This window comes from Haemaphysalis longicornis, unplaced genomic scaffold (assembly GCF_048455015.1).
Source record: "Haemaphysalis longicornis isolate Haplotype H1 unplaced genomic scaffold, Haemaphysalis longicornis Haplotype H1 scaffold_9, whole genome shotgun sequence".
Classification (NCBI taxonomy): domain Eukaryota; kingdom Metazoa; phylum Arthropoda; class Arachnida; order Ixodida; family Ixodidae; genus Haemaphysalis; species Haemaphysalis longicornis.
The window spans coordinates 16,288,151-16,305,652 of record NW_027526460.1 but is presented as its reverse complement, the minus strand read 5'-3'; the positions used below and the strand labels follow the sequence as shown (position 1 = coordinate 16,305,652).

The window sequence follows — 17,502 nt, the reverse complement described above, 5'->3', positions numbered from 1 at the left end:
GCAACAGCAGCAATAGCAGCAACGGCAGCAACAGCAACAGCCGCAGCAGCAACAACAACAATGACCCTTTTTTTGCAGAATGGTTCTCTAAAAGCTTTCGAAATACAAGACAAGTTTGGTAGCGCGTGACCAAAGGCCTGAGAATTCCAACAGATTCTAAGGATGTGGTGTTAGCGCCAAGAAGATGTAACAAAGCCAGTGCACAAACGTGCGATATGATAAAAGTCCTAGTGCAACGTGCAAGTCGTTCGCATATGTAAGTTGGTTCGCTGTAAACTACCTCTGTGAAACGCCCGGAACGAGGAAGTTGTCCCTTCGCGTTTTCAGAGGCCATATTTCACCGGTGCAGGAAGTAAAGGTAATTAGGGGGAAAGTGACAAATACTTTCGCTCATAACAAAGCTTTACCGTACGAAGGAAGATGGAGCCGGTGCGATTTATTCATAGAAATGCTTGTAAATTACGTCACACTCCTAACGAAGCGGCTAAAACTGCTTTTTTCCGTTGATATTATGCGAAGGGGTTATTGCTAAAACTGCGTTGTTAACATTGATATTATGCGAAAGTGCAATTGAGAAAAACCGCTCCAATAAGCCAACGGGCGACACTCACAGAGCTTATGTGAATTACGAGGAGAATTGAGGTTGCGATTTTGGAGAGTTTAGATATTCGAGCGCGAATAAGGATTAAGACATATTGGCCACCAGCAAGCCGTTTTACAAGGAAGGATTCTTAAGAGCAAAAGATGTATTTCGGCGCATGAGACCCACTGGACCCCAACACTGCGCGAGCTATTACTGACACCCGGTCCGGTGTGCATATGTGCTCCTAGTTTTGTCCTTGCCCATATTCCCGCCAAAGCCTTGAGCTTGTCAGCATGTAGCAAACCTGAACATAGCGTTCTACTCGTACTTCAAAATGCCAACAAATGCTTCACTGTCATGAATGTACCACTGCCGTGAGTAACGATGGCTGCGTGAATGGTTTAGACAGCACTTCGTTTCGCATGACACGTGATGTTGCGTGTAGTATTTCGTCAGTGTTCGCATGTATGCATAGTTGTGGCTGTGTGTATCGACACGGGGTAGACGAGATTATAAATAGCTGTATTTACACTATTTGCAGCACTGCTAGGCACTGCAGCGGAGACACAGCAGTTGGCCCAGATACTGTCCGTGCAGGCCCACAGTGATCCTCACCTTAGCCTTCATTCCCCGTTAGGCCACTTTTATCCCACGAACGTGCTGCTTAACGGCTACTTCGCTAAGAAGACTACCCCGTAACAATATTCCACTGATAATATATGACATGGCTAGAAATTGTGAAAATTGTGACTGGTTGAACTAATTACACTAATTAGTTTAGTATAAAATCCCCCAGTGGGAGACGGCAGTTAGAATTCACATACTTCATCACCATAAAGAATTTTTCTTTGTGGTGTTTCTTCATTTAAACCTCCCACATCTCTGTCATAAAAATGCCCGTGCTAACGCTAAAGCTTGTTCAAACGCAAAAACACGCGCTGTTTCATCAGTATCAGCCAAATTAACTGACTGCGTCGATGCATTTCGTACACAAGTGCCTCATTGAATAATGCAAAGAAGCTGAAGAACTTGCAGCTTGCTGCGCACTCGCTTTCATCATGAATGTGGCGGTGGTATATTGAGTGAACACATGCTCCCCAATTTTATTTCCCTGCTCATAAGATTTACCGCCAAATAATCGACGATTGTTAAGCACCCAACGCCGAGTGCGCACTGCTTATCGCGGCGAATAAAACGAGGCTCCACATCGGTGCTGAGTGCGGGCTTAATTAAAACCAGCCATTGGCGCGCCACGCACGCAGAAACTTCCCTTGGGGTCGCTCAACCCTATCCTCTCGTCCGGCAGCAGCTTCGCTTCCCAATGATATGGGAGCCGGCGCACTCCACAGTGGCGCAGCTGAGCAAACAAGGCTGCAGCCACGCTATCTCCCTGCAGCGCCGCGCATTCAAATCATAACCACGGCCAGTGACCGCTCCTCTAGGGAGGGAGGCCACAGGAAACTGTCGACCACGGCTCGGCGTGTTTCCGCAAACATTTCAATAACACGAGCGCCTTCCCTACTTCCGCTTTCCTATTTACTTTTACTCTTTCGTGTTTTTTATGCCTTACTTCTTTCGGCCCGAGGCGACGACCTCAGCCTCGTTTGGTTTGCTAATGATGCTATCGGAGGCGCCGAATTAAAGGGCTCCAATTAGGGCAACCAGGGGAGAGAGCAGCGTTGCTGTGTTTGCACGACACGGGCACCGGAAATCCCCAGGGCAAACGATGCGGACGAGTGAAAAAAAAAGGGGGGCGCTTTGCGTGGGCGGGAGACTCGGTGAGAAGAAGAGGTGCATAGTAATGAAGAAGGATGAAGCGCAACGATTGAAGGTGCCTGACACACGAGCGGTGGCGAAGCATGGGATGTAAGGTACAGCTAGTATTTGCTCGACTGCGAACTTGTACCGAAAGACAATATGATCGAGTGTCGGTTACCCTTATTTGCAAGCGGTTTACTTATGACGGATATCTCGTCTACAAGTGCGTTTGCCCTCGAAGTTAATGCGCCAGGAAGATTTGGTGTAGCTTAAAATTTGTAAAACGTGCAGCGTAGGAATGGGTGTTACAAAACAAGTGGCCACGAGTGAGGTACTTGTGCAGTGCGTTATACATGCATAAAGGTGCTGGCGTTTCTAAATATACCGGACAAAAATGATTAAAACACGGGTCTTACTCAATGAAATGACCGGCACAGGAAAAATGCGTGCGAAAAACTTCAACAATGACAATTAGCCTTATACTTTCGATAGTTGTGGTAATCCCGTTTGTATAGAAGAAACACCCATTAAAACTGCAGAACCCAAACGTACACAGTGGCAGGGTATTTACTAGAACGTGAGCGGCCATCTTAGGGAAAGAATTCAAAATAGTGGCGCCAAAACGTGTTAAGAAAGAACCAATCATTGTACGGCGATAACAGAAGCGTCCGGGAGCTCTCCGAGCTTTCTTCCTCGGCCAGCGCTACTTCGAGTAGAAAAACCGAATTCGCACAATCGGCCCGATGGGGCAGGACTAGGTATCCTGACTTAGTGGTTCTAATGGAGCACTTCTGGTCTATAGAAAAAAAGTGAGGCATCCCATTCTGAGAAATAACAAAATCACGGGATCCAGCGCATGCGGGATCCCGCACAAGGATTGTATTTGCCTTCGGAGCTCAACGAAGAACACGATGCGGGAGCCGACTGCAGCCTACACTGTTGCCCTCTGCAGCTGCTCGAGAGAGATTTAGAGGCCGCCGAAAAGGAAAGCGCCCCCATTAGGCGCAGCACTCCGCTTGTCCTGGCACGGGTGCCTCCGCACCACTGCCTGCCGGGAAGTCGTTGCCTGCGATTGACATTCGCATTTCAAGCGCGCGTATCGCACAAATACAATACTATGCTGCGCTTCCGTTAACTACATATACGTTCTGTTCGGTTCGCAAGCGTAGTCTACAGAGCAATTCTCTTGTTACGTCAATGATGCAGCTATGCGGACATTGTTGTGCTACTGTTTGGGGTCGACTCACATCTATGCTAAGAAAGAAAAGTTGGCGTGATCGACCGGCCGACAGACTGACGACCACCTTTCAAACATTAACAATATCCCCGAGGTGTCGTTGATACGTATGTGGCTTATTACATGCACAAGAACCGAAATAGGCTAGAATAGGCACGCGCACCATAAGCCCTTTGCAGCGTCAGCATCATGTCGACCTTTTTCAGTCCTACATTTGACCAGAAGCCACGAAATCACACTCGGACAGAATCAAGGAGACACTTTCAACGCGTAAATGTGGGATAGTTGGTTTAGTTGGCGTAAATGTGGGCTAGTTGGCCCACCCAGTCTGCATGCATTTATCTAACCCTTTTCTACACAATACTCAGATAAGTGTAAATTCTGCCAGTAACCTGGAACTCTGGTACGCACCTTATTCGACTGCACAAAAAACTCGCACCTTCAGCCCCTGAACCCGTCCCCTTTCCCTGAACAGTGGGAGATACTGCTGTCCAGCTGTCGACCTGAGAACCAGCTCCTGCTTGTGACCAGGGCTACGGCAGCCTGGACAGCACATGGGCTACCGGAGTGAGGAACCACTCTCACATTATTATGTAATTAATTGGTCTCTCCCTCTCACTCATTTTCTTCGCTATTCTATTTAAAGCTTCACGCACCCCGAGCTTTAGTGCGAAAGTACCATAAGTTCGGTTCCCGGCCGCGGCGGTCGCTTTTCTGATGGAGGCGAAAAGCAAAAACGCCCGTGTGTACGAGATTTCGGCGCACGATAAAGATCCCCAGATGGTCAAAATTAATCCGGAGCCCTCCACTACGGCGCGCCTCATCGCCTGCGTTGCGTCGGCGCGTTAAACCCTACAATCAATCAATTCTGGAAAGTACCATAAGACCCGTTCTACGAAAATGCGTAGATGGAGGGACTACTATATGGTACAAAAAAATCGATACTACCAGACTCCCATTGTTTGCGAACACGCGCTCGTGCCGGCCTCACGTCCCCATTCACAGCGACGCGTCACGTGGCTGTCAACGGGTGTAAGCGTTGGCTCGGAACGAAGGGACGAGAGGGAACGACGTTCACATTGGCTACACGCGGTAAGGGGGGATTCACCGGGGTGACGTTCCCATTGGCTGAAACGCATCATGAGGCTGCGACGAAGGTATGGCGTGGCTTGCGGCGGCTCGAAGTTAAACGTAACCTTACGCTTGGAGGACTAGCAGCATCAACCGGCACGCGAAGCTCTACTTACAAAACGTTTGACGTTGCTTGGTACAACATTAGCCTCAACGTTAAGGTTGCCCTACGTTAAGGCTGAATATAAGCCTAAAACATTTCCACAAGCACACCAAAGGGAATTGGCTGATGACAATGACAGTTGCTATCATTAGCTCACGGCCCATTCAAACATACTCACTTGACTTCCTCGTCAACACACCTACCTACAAATATTATCTCGCAGATAGTACAGGTAAGGAGTCGTGAGTACTTTTCATTTTTTTCGACCTCTGTCGCCCATCTCGCCTCCCACCAGGAAGTTTGCCTGCAATTTACTTCCGCTGTAAAATATGATCATTTTCTTCGCACCTTTCGGAGTCTCCAGCAGCATTTGAATAGAGTTTCTACAGATGACAAACTTTGACGTTAATACAGCTACAATTATTCGTCGTACTGGACAACAGCACGCACGCCGCTTGCCATTGAGTGAAATAGGGCAGGCACAAGGTTTATGCCACACTAGAGCGTGTCCCATTTATTATTACTGGCTCCCCACAGCTGACCATCGAATACGGTGCGGACACCGATCTTTGTTATAGTCTCGACTTCATATGATGCTTCACGCTCACCAGTGCTGAATAGGAATGGGCTGCGGAGCACTCGGCAAGCACTTCCAAATAATTAAAAGTAAGTTACCTCTCTAGCTCAAAAGAAAAATATATAACCAGTGCATACCGCAGGTGATAACACACGGAGCTGAAACTTGGTGTCTTACTAAACAAATGGAAATCAAACTTAGATCACCTCAACGGAAAGAATAATGATAGGAGTAACACTCAGGGACAGGAAACGAGCTTCCTTGGTCAGAGAACAAACTAGAGTAGAATATATCATAGTTCAAGTAAAGAAAAAGAATTGGAATTGGGGTGGCCATGCAGTGAGACGACCCGATAACCGGTGGACCAAGAGGTTAACAGAATGGGTACCCAGAGACAGGACTAGAAGAAGGGGAAGGCCAATGACACGATGGAGGGATGAAATAGGGAAATTCGGTGGCCAACACTGGACTCGAGTGGCGCAGGACAGGAGCGGTTGGAAGTCAATGGGAGAAGCTTTGCCCTGCAGTTGGCCTGAGTATGATGATGATGGTGATGATGATGATGATGATGATTGTGTTGGTGGTAGTGGTGGTATTAGTGGGAGGGGGGGGGGCGGGTGCTGGTGATTCTGACACATTTCGCAGCGAAGCTGTTAGCCTCTCTTTGGTCGGAAAATTTCGTGTTGTAAGCAAAAAACTAAGACAGGACCGAGCAGTTCTCGCTCGAAACGCCAAGTGCATTCGTCAGGCTAATAAGGCATGCAGCATGGAGCTCAGTATTCGTGTAAAAACCAGAAAACAAGCAGTAAATCTGAATGATGCTGATAATGCGCCTGTGAACAACTGGAATCCTCCCCCCATGTGCTCCTGGTAAAGCTTAAATTTGCAGCTGCTCTAGAAAAGGGGTGTTGACGTCATTCTAGGGCCAGCCCATGTGTCAGGTGAGGCAGGACCCAGCATTTGCTGCCAGAGGAGCCAAGCGCACCGCCGAGACGACGAGGAACGTCTCATACCCTCCCCCGTCAGTATGTGTATTGGTTTAGAACAGCTTTGCCGGACATCCGCTTTCTCAGGACGAGATGGCGGCCTTTTTTTTTTAATTTATATTGGTGACTCTTTTTGACGGCCAAGGCAATTTTATGATGACCGGTTCTTGAAGGCGCACTTCAACTGAGCTTGAAATTCCTATTGTCGAAAGGTGATGCTACAAGTAAAAAAGCACATCCTTGAATGCACCACCCAGAAGGTGCAGAAATAATTTCTTCGAGCAAGCGTAGGGGACCAAAAAGGCGACGGAGCAGACCCAGTCTATGGTTGGTAACGCCAACCCGAACATTCACCACGTCATTCCTGAAGGGGTGAAGCATTCTGTAGTAGACCGGCTATCCCACGAGCTGCACCTGTCTCTCTTTAAATTTGGGCGCTCAGCGGCTACTGTATACAACGGGCTCTCTTGCAGGCACGCGACGATGCATTCTCGGATGCTAAGCTACTTCTGAAAACAACGCGTCTTTACTACATTAATAAATGAATAAAGGTAACATCATCGCGCACGCATTTTTACCTTGCCGTGGTTATTTGAAGAACTTTTTCCAGCAAATTATCGCATTGTTATTGCTCAGAGGGCAGTCGCGTATCACTTGAATGGCTGAACTAGCCCTTGAGCTATCCACCATAATTATTTTGTCCCTGACACATTCGTCGGAGAAGCGGCACGAAAAACAAAACACGTAGACCGAATGCGCATGGGGCTTATATACACCGGCTTAACTCAAATCTAGCCACGCGGCTACCTAGATAGGCAGTATTTCCGTTCACAGGGAACAGCTAACAAACCGTGCCTACACTACAGAGTACATATTGCGCATAGCCATACTCTCTTCTCGACTGTTCTGCAATTTTAGGGGCGAATCCCTTTAGGGACTGGGGCTGTTGGCCTCTTCTGTCGTCGTCGTCGTCGTAATCGTCGTCTCATGTAGTCACAACACTAAAACACCGGAAAACGCGTTTACGCCTCGTGCTAGAACGTAATGCGTACTAAAAAAACACCGGGGCACTCGTTTACGCCTCGCGATAGAGAGTTTTGCGCGTCAAAGAAAATTTACAGCAAAGCTGTATACCTCTATCCCCCACCGGTTTCATTTTCGTTGGCAAAAATGCCGAGGCGCCAAGAATACACTTATGCACTGCACGCTTCGCCCCTCCCCAGGTTTCACGTTTGCGGCGATAGCCCTGGATTTTTTATCACGATGAAGCATTTGCTCACCTATTGGTCGATCATGCCCTGACGTGGTTATATTCCTGGAGAGTGTACATTTCTACTCTGAAAAAGACTAACTAGGGCGGTCACTAGGGGCTCGAACTTTAAATCATAAGGCGATGAAAAGGCGTGAAGGCACTTTCAAGGAAAAACTAATTTATACCATATAGGAGCAAGAAATAAATAGTGGAGAAAAATCTTGCTTGTGCGCTGTGCTTCACTTGCGAAGCGACATCAAGGAACGGCTCATCAGATTATTGGATGCTTGTTGAATCAAAATTTCATTTGTAACCCTTTGTGCTTCAACAGCACCCCTTCTGTAAAACACGCTGCACTGGACAGCAGCGTATTTAATACTTATTACTTCGTAGGGGTATACTTAAACTTCCCAAAAAACGCACTACACGATTTTTTTTCTGCGGTATGCTTACCAGGCCTGGCTGTGACCTCCACGGTAAGAGTTCCCACTAGCGTTTCCGTGCGAACTCGAACAACATCATGAACAGCGCACAATCAAAAATTATTTCATTGTTACATGCGATTATAAAGTACTTGTGCAGATCTTCTATGCCACAGCTTTGTTATCAAGACCATGATTTATACTACGGTCGTCGTACGGGCATTTAAATAAACTATTGGGCTTTTCTGATGGAAGCAAAAAGCGAAAACGCTCGTGGTTTCCAGATTTCGGCGCACGTTAAACATCCCCAGGTGGTCAAAATTAGTCCGGAGCCCTTCACTATATGGCTCGCCTCATCGCCTGTGTAGCGTCGGCGTGTTAAACCTCGTGATCAATCAATCAAATCAACTACTGGAACCACTTGATAGTTACTAGTACTTCTTTCCTTGTAATCGTCTTTCTAATGTATATAAAATGCGCTATCCACAACAAGTAGATCCAAGTTGTTTCAGTAGACACTTTCTGATACTTCTCATAACGCAAATAATAGATTGCTTCGCAATCCCCCTCAAACACTTCTGTCTGCGGCATATTACTTCCAAACTATCTTGTTACTCCTGACGAGACATTTTGTGCATTTGTTTCTTTCTCAAATATCTGCATAGCATTTTGGGCTTTACAACAATCGATGCGCGCACACACCACACAAGCACACGCAAACGCACGCCCGCACGCCCAAAGAACGCGCCGTTCCAAAAGCCACCTGCTGTTGAAACTGGGAAAATTGAGCATCCACCGGCGGTACCCAATCCCCACCTTTCCGGTGACTGATCGCTTCCGTCGAACCAAGGTCGATCCGAACCGTCTCCACCAACTGGCAAAAAAGGAACTCAACTCTTTGGATTACCTGGGAAGAAAGGCGCGAGATCAAAACGGTCTAGAAGATTCTCTCCGTGGTCGATCAGAGAAAGGAAAAGTTTGCGCGCTGACACCAGCCAGCCCCCCAGAGTAGAATCACCAGTTCCATAAAAAGGAAGACGCGACCGTGCCCGACGAGGCGCAGTGCCTGTCACGATATCTCCATGGCAGTCGCCCCTCAAGGAAGGAAGCTAACGGATCCTACCACACAAAAAAGCCGAAATACCAACGTTCAAAACTCGAATGAACAGTTTCTTATCGTCTTCCGCTCACGAGCCGTCATTCGTGAGCTCCAATCCAACGCGGATGTGGGCCCCACCCAACCATTCTATCGAGGCCCATTCTGCCAGATTTCGCTAAATTGTTTCGCTACTCTATTTCCTGAGCGCCCATCACCACAGAAACGGCGCAGAGAGAAAAAAATCGTACGCTATCAGAACGCATAACAATATAAACGCAGTCTTTTATCGTAATTACTAATACAGACGTATTTACTTAGCATCTATTAAAAAAATCAACAATGTGCAACAGAAAAATGATACTGCGTAGCAAGAAATGGCTTTCATCAAGCGCCAGAAGCAACACAAAGTTAAGTGCAAACCTGGAGAGCCTGCTCGTTCATGCAATGGCAAGCTTAAGCACGTTACCAAAAAAATACTTTGTTTTCAGAGACGGAAGGAAAAAAATCGCCGTAAACGAAAGACAAAAAAACACGAAAGAGAGGCCAAAAACGACACATGTGGTCTTCATCATATTATTAAAATTTTTCTAGCCAGAGAAAGCAACCGATATGAAGAACGTTCAGGAAAATCCACTATAAAGAAGGAACGCATATCTGGGCTGTCTCATGCAGACTTGACGTGCAAGCCAGCTTCGCCCCATCCACACTCTCGGCGCACTACGCGCTCGAACAACACAAAAGGCGAACGCACCGACAACCGCCATGACTTATGCTCCCCCAAAATGACTGAAAGAACCTGCCGAAGGCATGAACAAAAGATCTCCCCGTTCGAATTCATTCGTCCGCCAAAAGGCGCGCGTTTCGAGCTAAATCACAGGGCCGGGCAAAAAGGCAACCGGAAGACGGCGGCGCATAAAACAGCGATCAGAAGAAAAAAAAAGAGTGCAACACGAGCAGGGAAGACCAGCCACCTCACAACCTATCCATATTCTCTGGCAGCGCCCTGCAATTCAGAAAACCTTTTTCCGCGAAGCAACAGAATCGAGCCGGCGCCCACCATCGCGTGTGTAGCTTGCGCGCGGCCGAGCGCAGCGCACCGCCCCACGACCCGCAAGCGGGCCCAGACACGCAGGAAGGCATGCGCGCGGAGGCTGAAACCACGGACGCCTGAGCTCGGTTCACGCGGGTTGGGCGTGGGCGCGCTTCTTAGGAGCCTCCAGCCAGCGCCTTTTACTTCTTCCGGCCGTTTTCTCGGCCGCCGGCTTCCCTAACTCCCTTATTTTCTTTTCCCTTTCTCGCCATCCTCGCGACTCCTGTCTGGGAAACCTGCGGGAGAAGGCAGCGCACGTTCTAAGGTACGCACGCCGGCCGAGCTGATGGAAATCTCTCGGGCTGCGGACGCCGTCGCCACACGCAAGCGCCGAGCCGCTGAACGGCGGACGCGCGCACGCACGCACTAACAGCGGCGCGATCCTCCCCATTAATATTCCTCCGTCCGAAACCTCTCTCTCTCCCTCCTTCATCCCGCGCCTGTTCCCCCAACTCCCAGCCGCCGCCTCTTCCCGTTCCCTCCGCATCTTCCGCGAACCTCCTCTTCCCTTCGCGCCGGCGTGGCAGCGAGCGGAGGCAGCGGCGGCGGCCAAGCGCGCAGCGCCGCCTCAGCCGTCCAGCTCGGGAGCGTCGGAGCAGCGCCGCCGTATTCCCGCGGACTTCCCCCGTCGCTCCGGTTCCGTCTCCCACAACGGGACGCAACTTGCTCCACTCCCCGCGCGCGCGCCACCCAATCTAATTTCCGCGCCGTTTCCGTGACCCCGCTCGACTCTTCCCGGCAGTCGGCACTACTCCGCGCTCAATTTATCAAAACACTGCCGCAAAAAGCCCAAATTGAGCTGTCGCATTTTCTTTTTCGTTTCGCTTCCCCGAGTTTCCTCCAGCATCGGCTACCTGAACGTCGTTTTAATAGAGTTATACATCTTTCCTTCGGCCGTCGCTGCTTCGGCGATAGAGGGGGAGAGAGCGGGTTCATCAGAGGAGAAGCGAAGTTGGGGAGTAGATAGAAGAAGGATGCGCAGATTGTGTCCAAGAGCATTAGGAAAGAAGCGGTGAGGGTGCGTGGGTGAACTGGTACGAAGGTATGAAGGGAGTGCTGCCTGTCGCCGCGGAAGACACCTCGGAGTGACGGCGACCAAGGCTGTAAAGACGCGCCTACACTAAGGCCGTAGTCAACAGAAGTGATGCGCACGGCAAAGAAGACGACGACGACGATGACGGCGAACGGGCACCCGCCGAGTCGACGTCGCTGCTCCTCGGAGTTCGCGCCCGGCTGCGGAGCAACTGGTGGCCGCACGACAAGGGCCACGCTGTTTGCCGTCGGCTCCCTGCTGCTTGCCGCCCCCTGCTTATCGGTGGCCGCAGGACTCGGTAAGTGGTCTCTCTTCTCCCTCCTATCCCCGGTTATTATTCACTTATCCCCGACGCGGCGGTCACGCGCCCAGCCTAAGCTGACCCCGGGGCTTCAGAGATTCATTGGGTTAGCGCTGGGGTTCTTCGCACGCACGTACTTTCCCTGTCGAGGTTTTTATTTTTGTTCTGAGTTGGTGTGTATTTTACCACCCTATATCAGAGGAAGGAGAGTGCATATTTTGTGTCATGGCTGAGTTTTGTTTCGGTTTTTAAAAGATACTTCTGAAGTTTCCCAGGGAACTCCCCTGGGAGCCTCTTCAATTTGATTAGAGTTGATGCAAAAAGTTACTACTTGGTCGTTCACGGAGCTATCAGACGTTCCGATATTTTGTTTTCTTGGTGGCGTCAGATATTTCCCGTTTCCTAACTCTGTAGTGAACGTGTTTGATCGGTATAATTTTTATTAGGGTTTGAGAAATCAGTCTGGAAACATCTAAGTGGGAGCATGAACCTACAACGAAATAGAGTCCTTGCAGTTGCTTACGCCAAGAAATGTCATACAGAAAATATATTTGAGGTGTTTACATAGTGAAGCACTTGTTTTTAGCGGGCTTGGAGAACACTTTATCGCGCCGTGCCATTACAAATTTCAGTCACGTGATTTTAGTAACTCTTGTTAAAAATAAACTTTATTAGCCGCTTGCTTGGCACCACTATACCCTAAAAACTAGAATATTTGCACCTCTACGTTTGAGTGAGGAAAATTCTGAAAACAATATAAAATGAAGTTAGGTGTGGAATGGACAAATACAAGCAGAAGTGATTTCATGTTTGCATGTTTACGATTAGGCGTGTTTGAAATGGCAACAATCCCTATCTACAGTACTTAGCGGCGCAAAGCTGTGCGCGCCGCAATTAGTAGGGACCAGCAGTGCCCGAGATTAAATTTTTCTGCATTCCTTTTCCAGGGGTCCCCGCAAAAAAGACAGCCCGTTTACAACCACAGCCCAATTAAAGCATAAAAACGTTCCTCTTTCTGTCGTGAACCACCATGATAAATTTGCCAAGCCGAACGTCAACACATTTTGGGTTGTTTGCATATATCCCGATCCAACTTATTGTTTGGTTGAGTTGAATATTTATGCGAGCGTGCGTATGCTTTTGATTGTTTTGATATATGTAGCAATAAAAGCATACATATAATATGTAGGCATTGCATAAAAATAAGCTCAAACATCCCAAGCTACATACTTAAGTGATAGAAGTAATGCATTTTTCTTATGTTCAGGGTTGCGGTGCACGTGGGGTCACAGTGGTGGCATAACTTCCTGGTTACACTTCGCTTTACCTGTTTTCGTTTCAATTGCCATTACCAGCTTTATAACGAACCTGGTAGTAGTAGGAGCTTGAAAATCAAATGCCTTGCGCGTATTATTTGCTCATCAAGCCCAGAGCAATCCGCCGCGGTGACTTAGTGGTTAACTTAATGCATTGCTCTAATTATTCCGGGGCCATTGATTTAAATCATGGAAACGGCGGCTGTTTTCACATGCTGAAAAAGGGAAAAAGTCACCTAATTTGTAGTATATTTCGGAGCTTCGTTATGATACTCAGTGTGGTTAATTTAATGTGGCGCCCTTCATTGCGCTGTGCCTCACAACCAAGCTGAATCTTGGGGACATTAAAAATAATACATTATTGTAAGCTATCATCCCATGATTGTGGAAGAGGAGGAAGAGGAAGAGGAAGAGAAGAAGAAGAAGAAGAAGAAGAAGAAGAAGAAGAAGAAGAAGAAGAAGAAGAAGAAGAAGAAGAAGAAGAAGAAGAAGAAGAAGAAGAATTAACGTCTCTATGGAGCAGTTCTATATCTTTTTAAATACGTGAATAGCTTAATAACTCGGGTAAACATTTCTGGTAGGGAACCATGCATTTCAAACAATAATTACGGTTAATGTGGAAAGGCATAGCAAATAAGAATAGCACAGCTGGGTGAAACTGAGCGTTGGTTGATGATTTGGTAAGCAACAGTTTAACGGTTGGTTGAGATATACGGAACGGAGGCGCTCCTTTGTCACTTTTGTCTATTTTCACAATGGTGCATAGAAACATATACAGACAAAAACATCAATGAGAAAAACATAACTACAGGTAAAAAATCATTGTGAGGACCAATGCATTCTTAATTTTTCAGCAATATGTCTACTCACTTGCGGTGTGGTCTCTTTTAGAAAGGCTTTTTTTTATTTTTCAGTCAAATGGGTAGACAGAGTTCTTACTACACTTTGATCGAGCGGCGCCCCCTTTTTTATTATTCATTGAGTTCAAATTGAGTTCAAATTGAGTTCATTGAGCTTGGGGTTCACAACCTTCGCAGTGGACGCTCAGAAGGCGTGCCATTTAGCGATACCACGAGCTCCCGTATGTTGACATTGAGGTGCCTCTCCTTCTGTCATCTGTACTCTTAGCAAAGAACAGGGAAGTTCCGTACATTGAGTTTCACTGCAGCATATCACCTTCTTGGCATTTCCGCGTATCCGCGGGTATCTGTTTTTAATGTTCACATGGCGGCGATCTTCTTTTTGCTGCATTACCAATGACGTATATGTAACGCTACGCATGCAGAGCTTCCCCATCAGGCACACCAATTTCACCTGCAGCTTCTCGCTTCATCTTTCGAGCAGGGATTCGCAGATGGCTGCCAACCTTTGCTCGTGTACTTTCACACAAGTAAGGTTTTCTACTTGTGTTGCATTCTGGCAGGCATATTTTCTTAAGCGCCGACGACATGAATCGAAATCCCCAGTGGTATTTTCACTTTCTCTGTAGTGGCCTGAATAAAATGTAGAAAAAAATTATGTAAAGGGCTAGGCAGACAAAATACAAGTTTGTTTTATTCGAACGATTAGGTGTTTTCTAGTGCCCCCCTGTGCTTGTACGGCACCAAAAGATGCTTCACTCACTAATAAATTACACAATATAAGCTAAAATTTTAATTCTCGGTCTTTTCCTGGCGTCTGCTCTGACGCATTCAGGGCAAGAACTGAAGTGAACTTAAAGGGGCACTGACACAAAAATTTTGCATCTTATTATTTTTTTTTTTTTGTTGCGATAAGTAGCTAGTGACCTACTTATAACCTGTAGAAACCTCATTTGCTTCAGCGTGCAACGGTTGTTTAATTAGAGGCATTTTCAATGCGGCCAATCGCAGTTTCGGTTTCAGCGAGTGCCGCGAAACGATGGATTTTGTGGATTTTGTGTGAACAAAGCTGACCACGTGACCGTCGGAGGGATATCACAGAGCAGAGCCGCCGTAGCACTGTCGAATCCGCATCGACGGCAGTTGCTGGGAATGCCCCCACGTACTGATCTCGTGAGGCGCTTAATTAAAAAGCGACCGTGGATGTGACACAGCCGCTGCGAGTGCAAATGCTACCGCGGCTAAAGAACGACGCGCGACGCTCGAGACTGTGGTTGGCAAGACGCGCGCTGGGAGCAGCCGGCCGGTCTGCCTACAGGTCCGCCTACAGATGTGCTCGGCTTAGCACTGCGGCGGATATTCGAGTGCCGCTCTCGTAAGCGGTGCAGATGACAATTTTTAATGCAACCCGCCATCGCATCATTAACTCCTTTCTCATGCAAGCCACCATGATCGGGACTTGGGGACAATTTCATGCAGCGGTAACAAGCTATCACTCGAGCTACCTGCGCCGGCCTGGGCCACTTCGCGGCCGTGGCCGCCGCCTGCACAGCGACCGTGCGGCTAGCTCAGTGGGCTTTTCGTGCCTCGGGCGCATTTTCGCATCCAATGGTAATAAACAGTAACAGAAACAGAGTGCCTGGAATCGCTGTAGAACTTTGGTCGCGGCCAGCTGCCCGATGAGCTGACGAAATCACGGCGCCTCCGCCGCCAACGATCGGGTCGTTCGTTCTCGAGAGCAGAAGCTCCGCCCTCCGGCCCTCCGATTGGAGCGGCGAGCCGGGTGAGCCGGCGAAAAACGCGGCAGTGCGGAAGCGGCAAACACAAACTCGTGACGTGTTTGGATGTTCTTTATTTACATAATATCCTCGGGATGTCGATTGCGCGTGGTCCTCTCCTGGCTGCTCGGTTGCGTTGCGCACACTTTAAAATTGATTATAAATATGTTCTAGGCTGTGTTCGCCGCTGATATTTTGCAGATGTATATGTGTTCCCACCAATCTACCTCCGAAGTTATCTCGCCTTCAAAATTTTGTGTCAGTGCCCCTTTAAGTATGTGGACCAGGGCTCCAGAGAAGGGCAGAACGTATTGTTTGCTGTCAGTCCTCCTAGATGGCGCCACCATACCGCTCGGGATCGCTGTCTAACCTCGCATTGTTTTTGACCGAATTTGTGCCTTGATAATGCGTGTTACGGTTAATAGTACTCGTTTAGTGAAGCACTGGATATGCTCGACAGTCACAGAAGACAAAGGCGCTTCTGCAAGCTGGGCGGCTTTGCATTGCGCGCAGTACGCACTGTGGATTCAATGTTTACGTGTGCGTTCGTAACTTCCATTATTAACCCCACCGTTCCTAGCGCTATAAACACAATATGCATTACACTTTAGCGCAAATAGCTCGTTTGAAAGTTTAATTCGCTGTTTAACCCTGTTTAATTAAACCCCTGTTTAATTCGCGCTGGATTTTGCCGGCTGCAGCCAATTGCACAGCTGCCCATAACACGGCATAGGTTCTAGTGCGGGGAACGAGCTAGTGGGTCGCATGGACATTCTCTTTTTTCCTACTTATTATAGCTTATTTCGGTGGAGTTTGCGTTAAAATTGGTGTCATTGTTATTCTCAGGAGGCAATTTTTTTACTGAATCAAACATGCATTTTGTCTGCACGGCCCCTTTAAATTACATATTGTGCTACGACTACGCCTCCATGCCATGGGACTGAAAGCAAATAGGTGTAACTTGGTTTTCTAGTGCGTGGCTCGTGAAGAGCCGTGCTGAGCATGCGCGAGGAGCAGTAACTGGACAGGACTGGACTGGACTGGACTGGACTGGACTGGATTGCTGAACATTAGCTCACGCTACGTATATCCTTGCATAGCAGAGCTAAGCCACTACTAATTTTTTCTTACAGACATTAAACTCAGGCTTGTATTGCGTGCTACTTTTTTCTGGTGTCACAAATACCGCACCAATCTCAAGGTTACCAAATGTACCGTCCAGAGTGAATTCCTAATGACTCTCAGGGCAACATTTATACTCTGAGAGCGTTTTCCTAAATATAAAGATCGATTTACATTTGCTTCAAGACACAAGCGGATCATGAGCGTACGTTGCACGCCCATACAGCGCAATCCTGTTTTTTTTTGTATATTTTCAGTTTATTGTTTCTTTATATACACGCCAGTGTAAAACTTTCACTTCTATAGAAATATAACTTATATAAATTCTTGGAACTGCCCAACTAGCTCACTTCAGTCAACTAACTCAGTAGCGTCCCATTCTACCATGATAATAAGGATTTACTGCACTTTTACATCTTCAAAACGCCTTTTCAGGACGAATAGAAAAAGAATCTCGTGTCTATCTGTCAGGAACGTAGTTCAATAGCCTCAACAAGAAAGCCCAGGATGACAAACAAAAAACATGTATTCCCTGTAGTGAACACCAATGGTCCGACATTTGGCGCAACCGTTGACAGGACTCTAAACACAAAGGTAAAAGAAAAGGCCAAACAGATCAATCATGGGGCACCAAGGTTCTTCCTGAAAACGTGGCAAGAAAAGAGGCAAGTGGAAAAAATCGAGAGCGGCCAATCTACACCCCCTTAAGAAGGGATGAAAGCTGGCCGTCTACACGTGTGGCACAGGCACAAACGGACTGGCGGTGCGACAATAATCGGGCAGAAGAAATCATGCGGGAAATGACAGCTGGCCATAAAATATTTCAAGATTGTCTTGTCTCATCACCGAAATTT

At 47.7% G+C, this 17,502-nt stretch overlaps 1 protein-coding gene across 1 annotated transcript in view; it reads left to right on the top strand.

Annotated features, from left to right (window-relative positions):
• Positions 1–10,760: 10,760 nt before the first annotated feature.
• Positions 10,761–17,502, top strand: part of LOC144151607 (cell adhesion molecule Dscam1-like) — a 54,602-nt gene continuing 47,860 nt past the window's right edge. Inside the window, exon 1 of the mRNA XM_077682718.1 lies at positions 10,761–11,569. Within this exon, the coding sequence (XP_077538844.1) occupies positions 11,383–11,569 (187 nt within the window). The 5' untranslated portion in view covers positions 10,761–11,382. The remainder of the gene's footprint in view (positions 11,570–17,502) is intronic.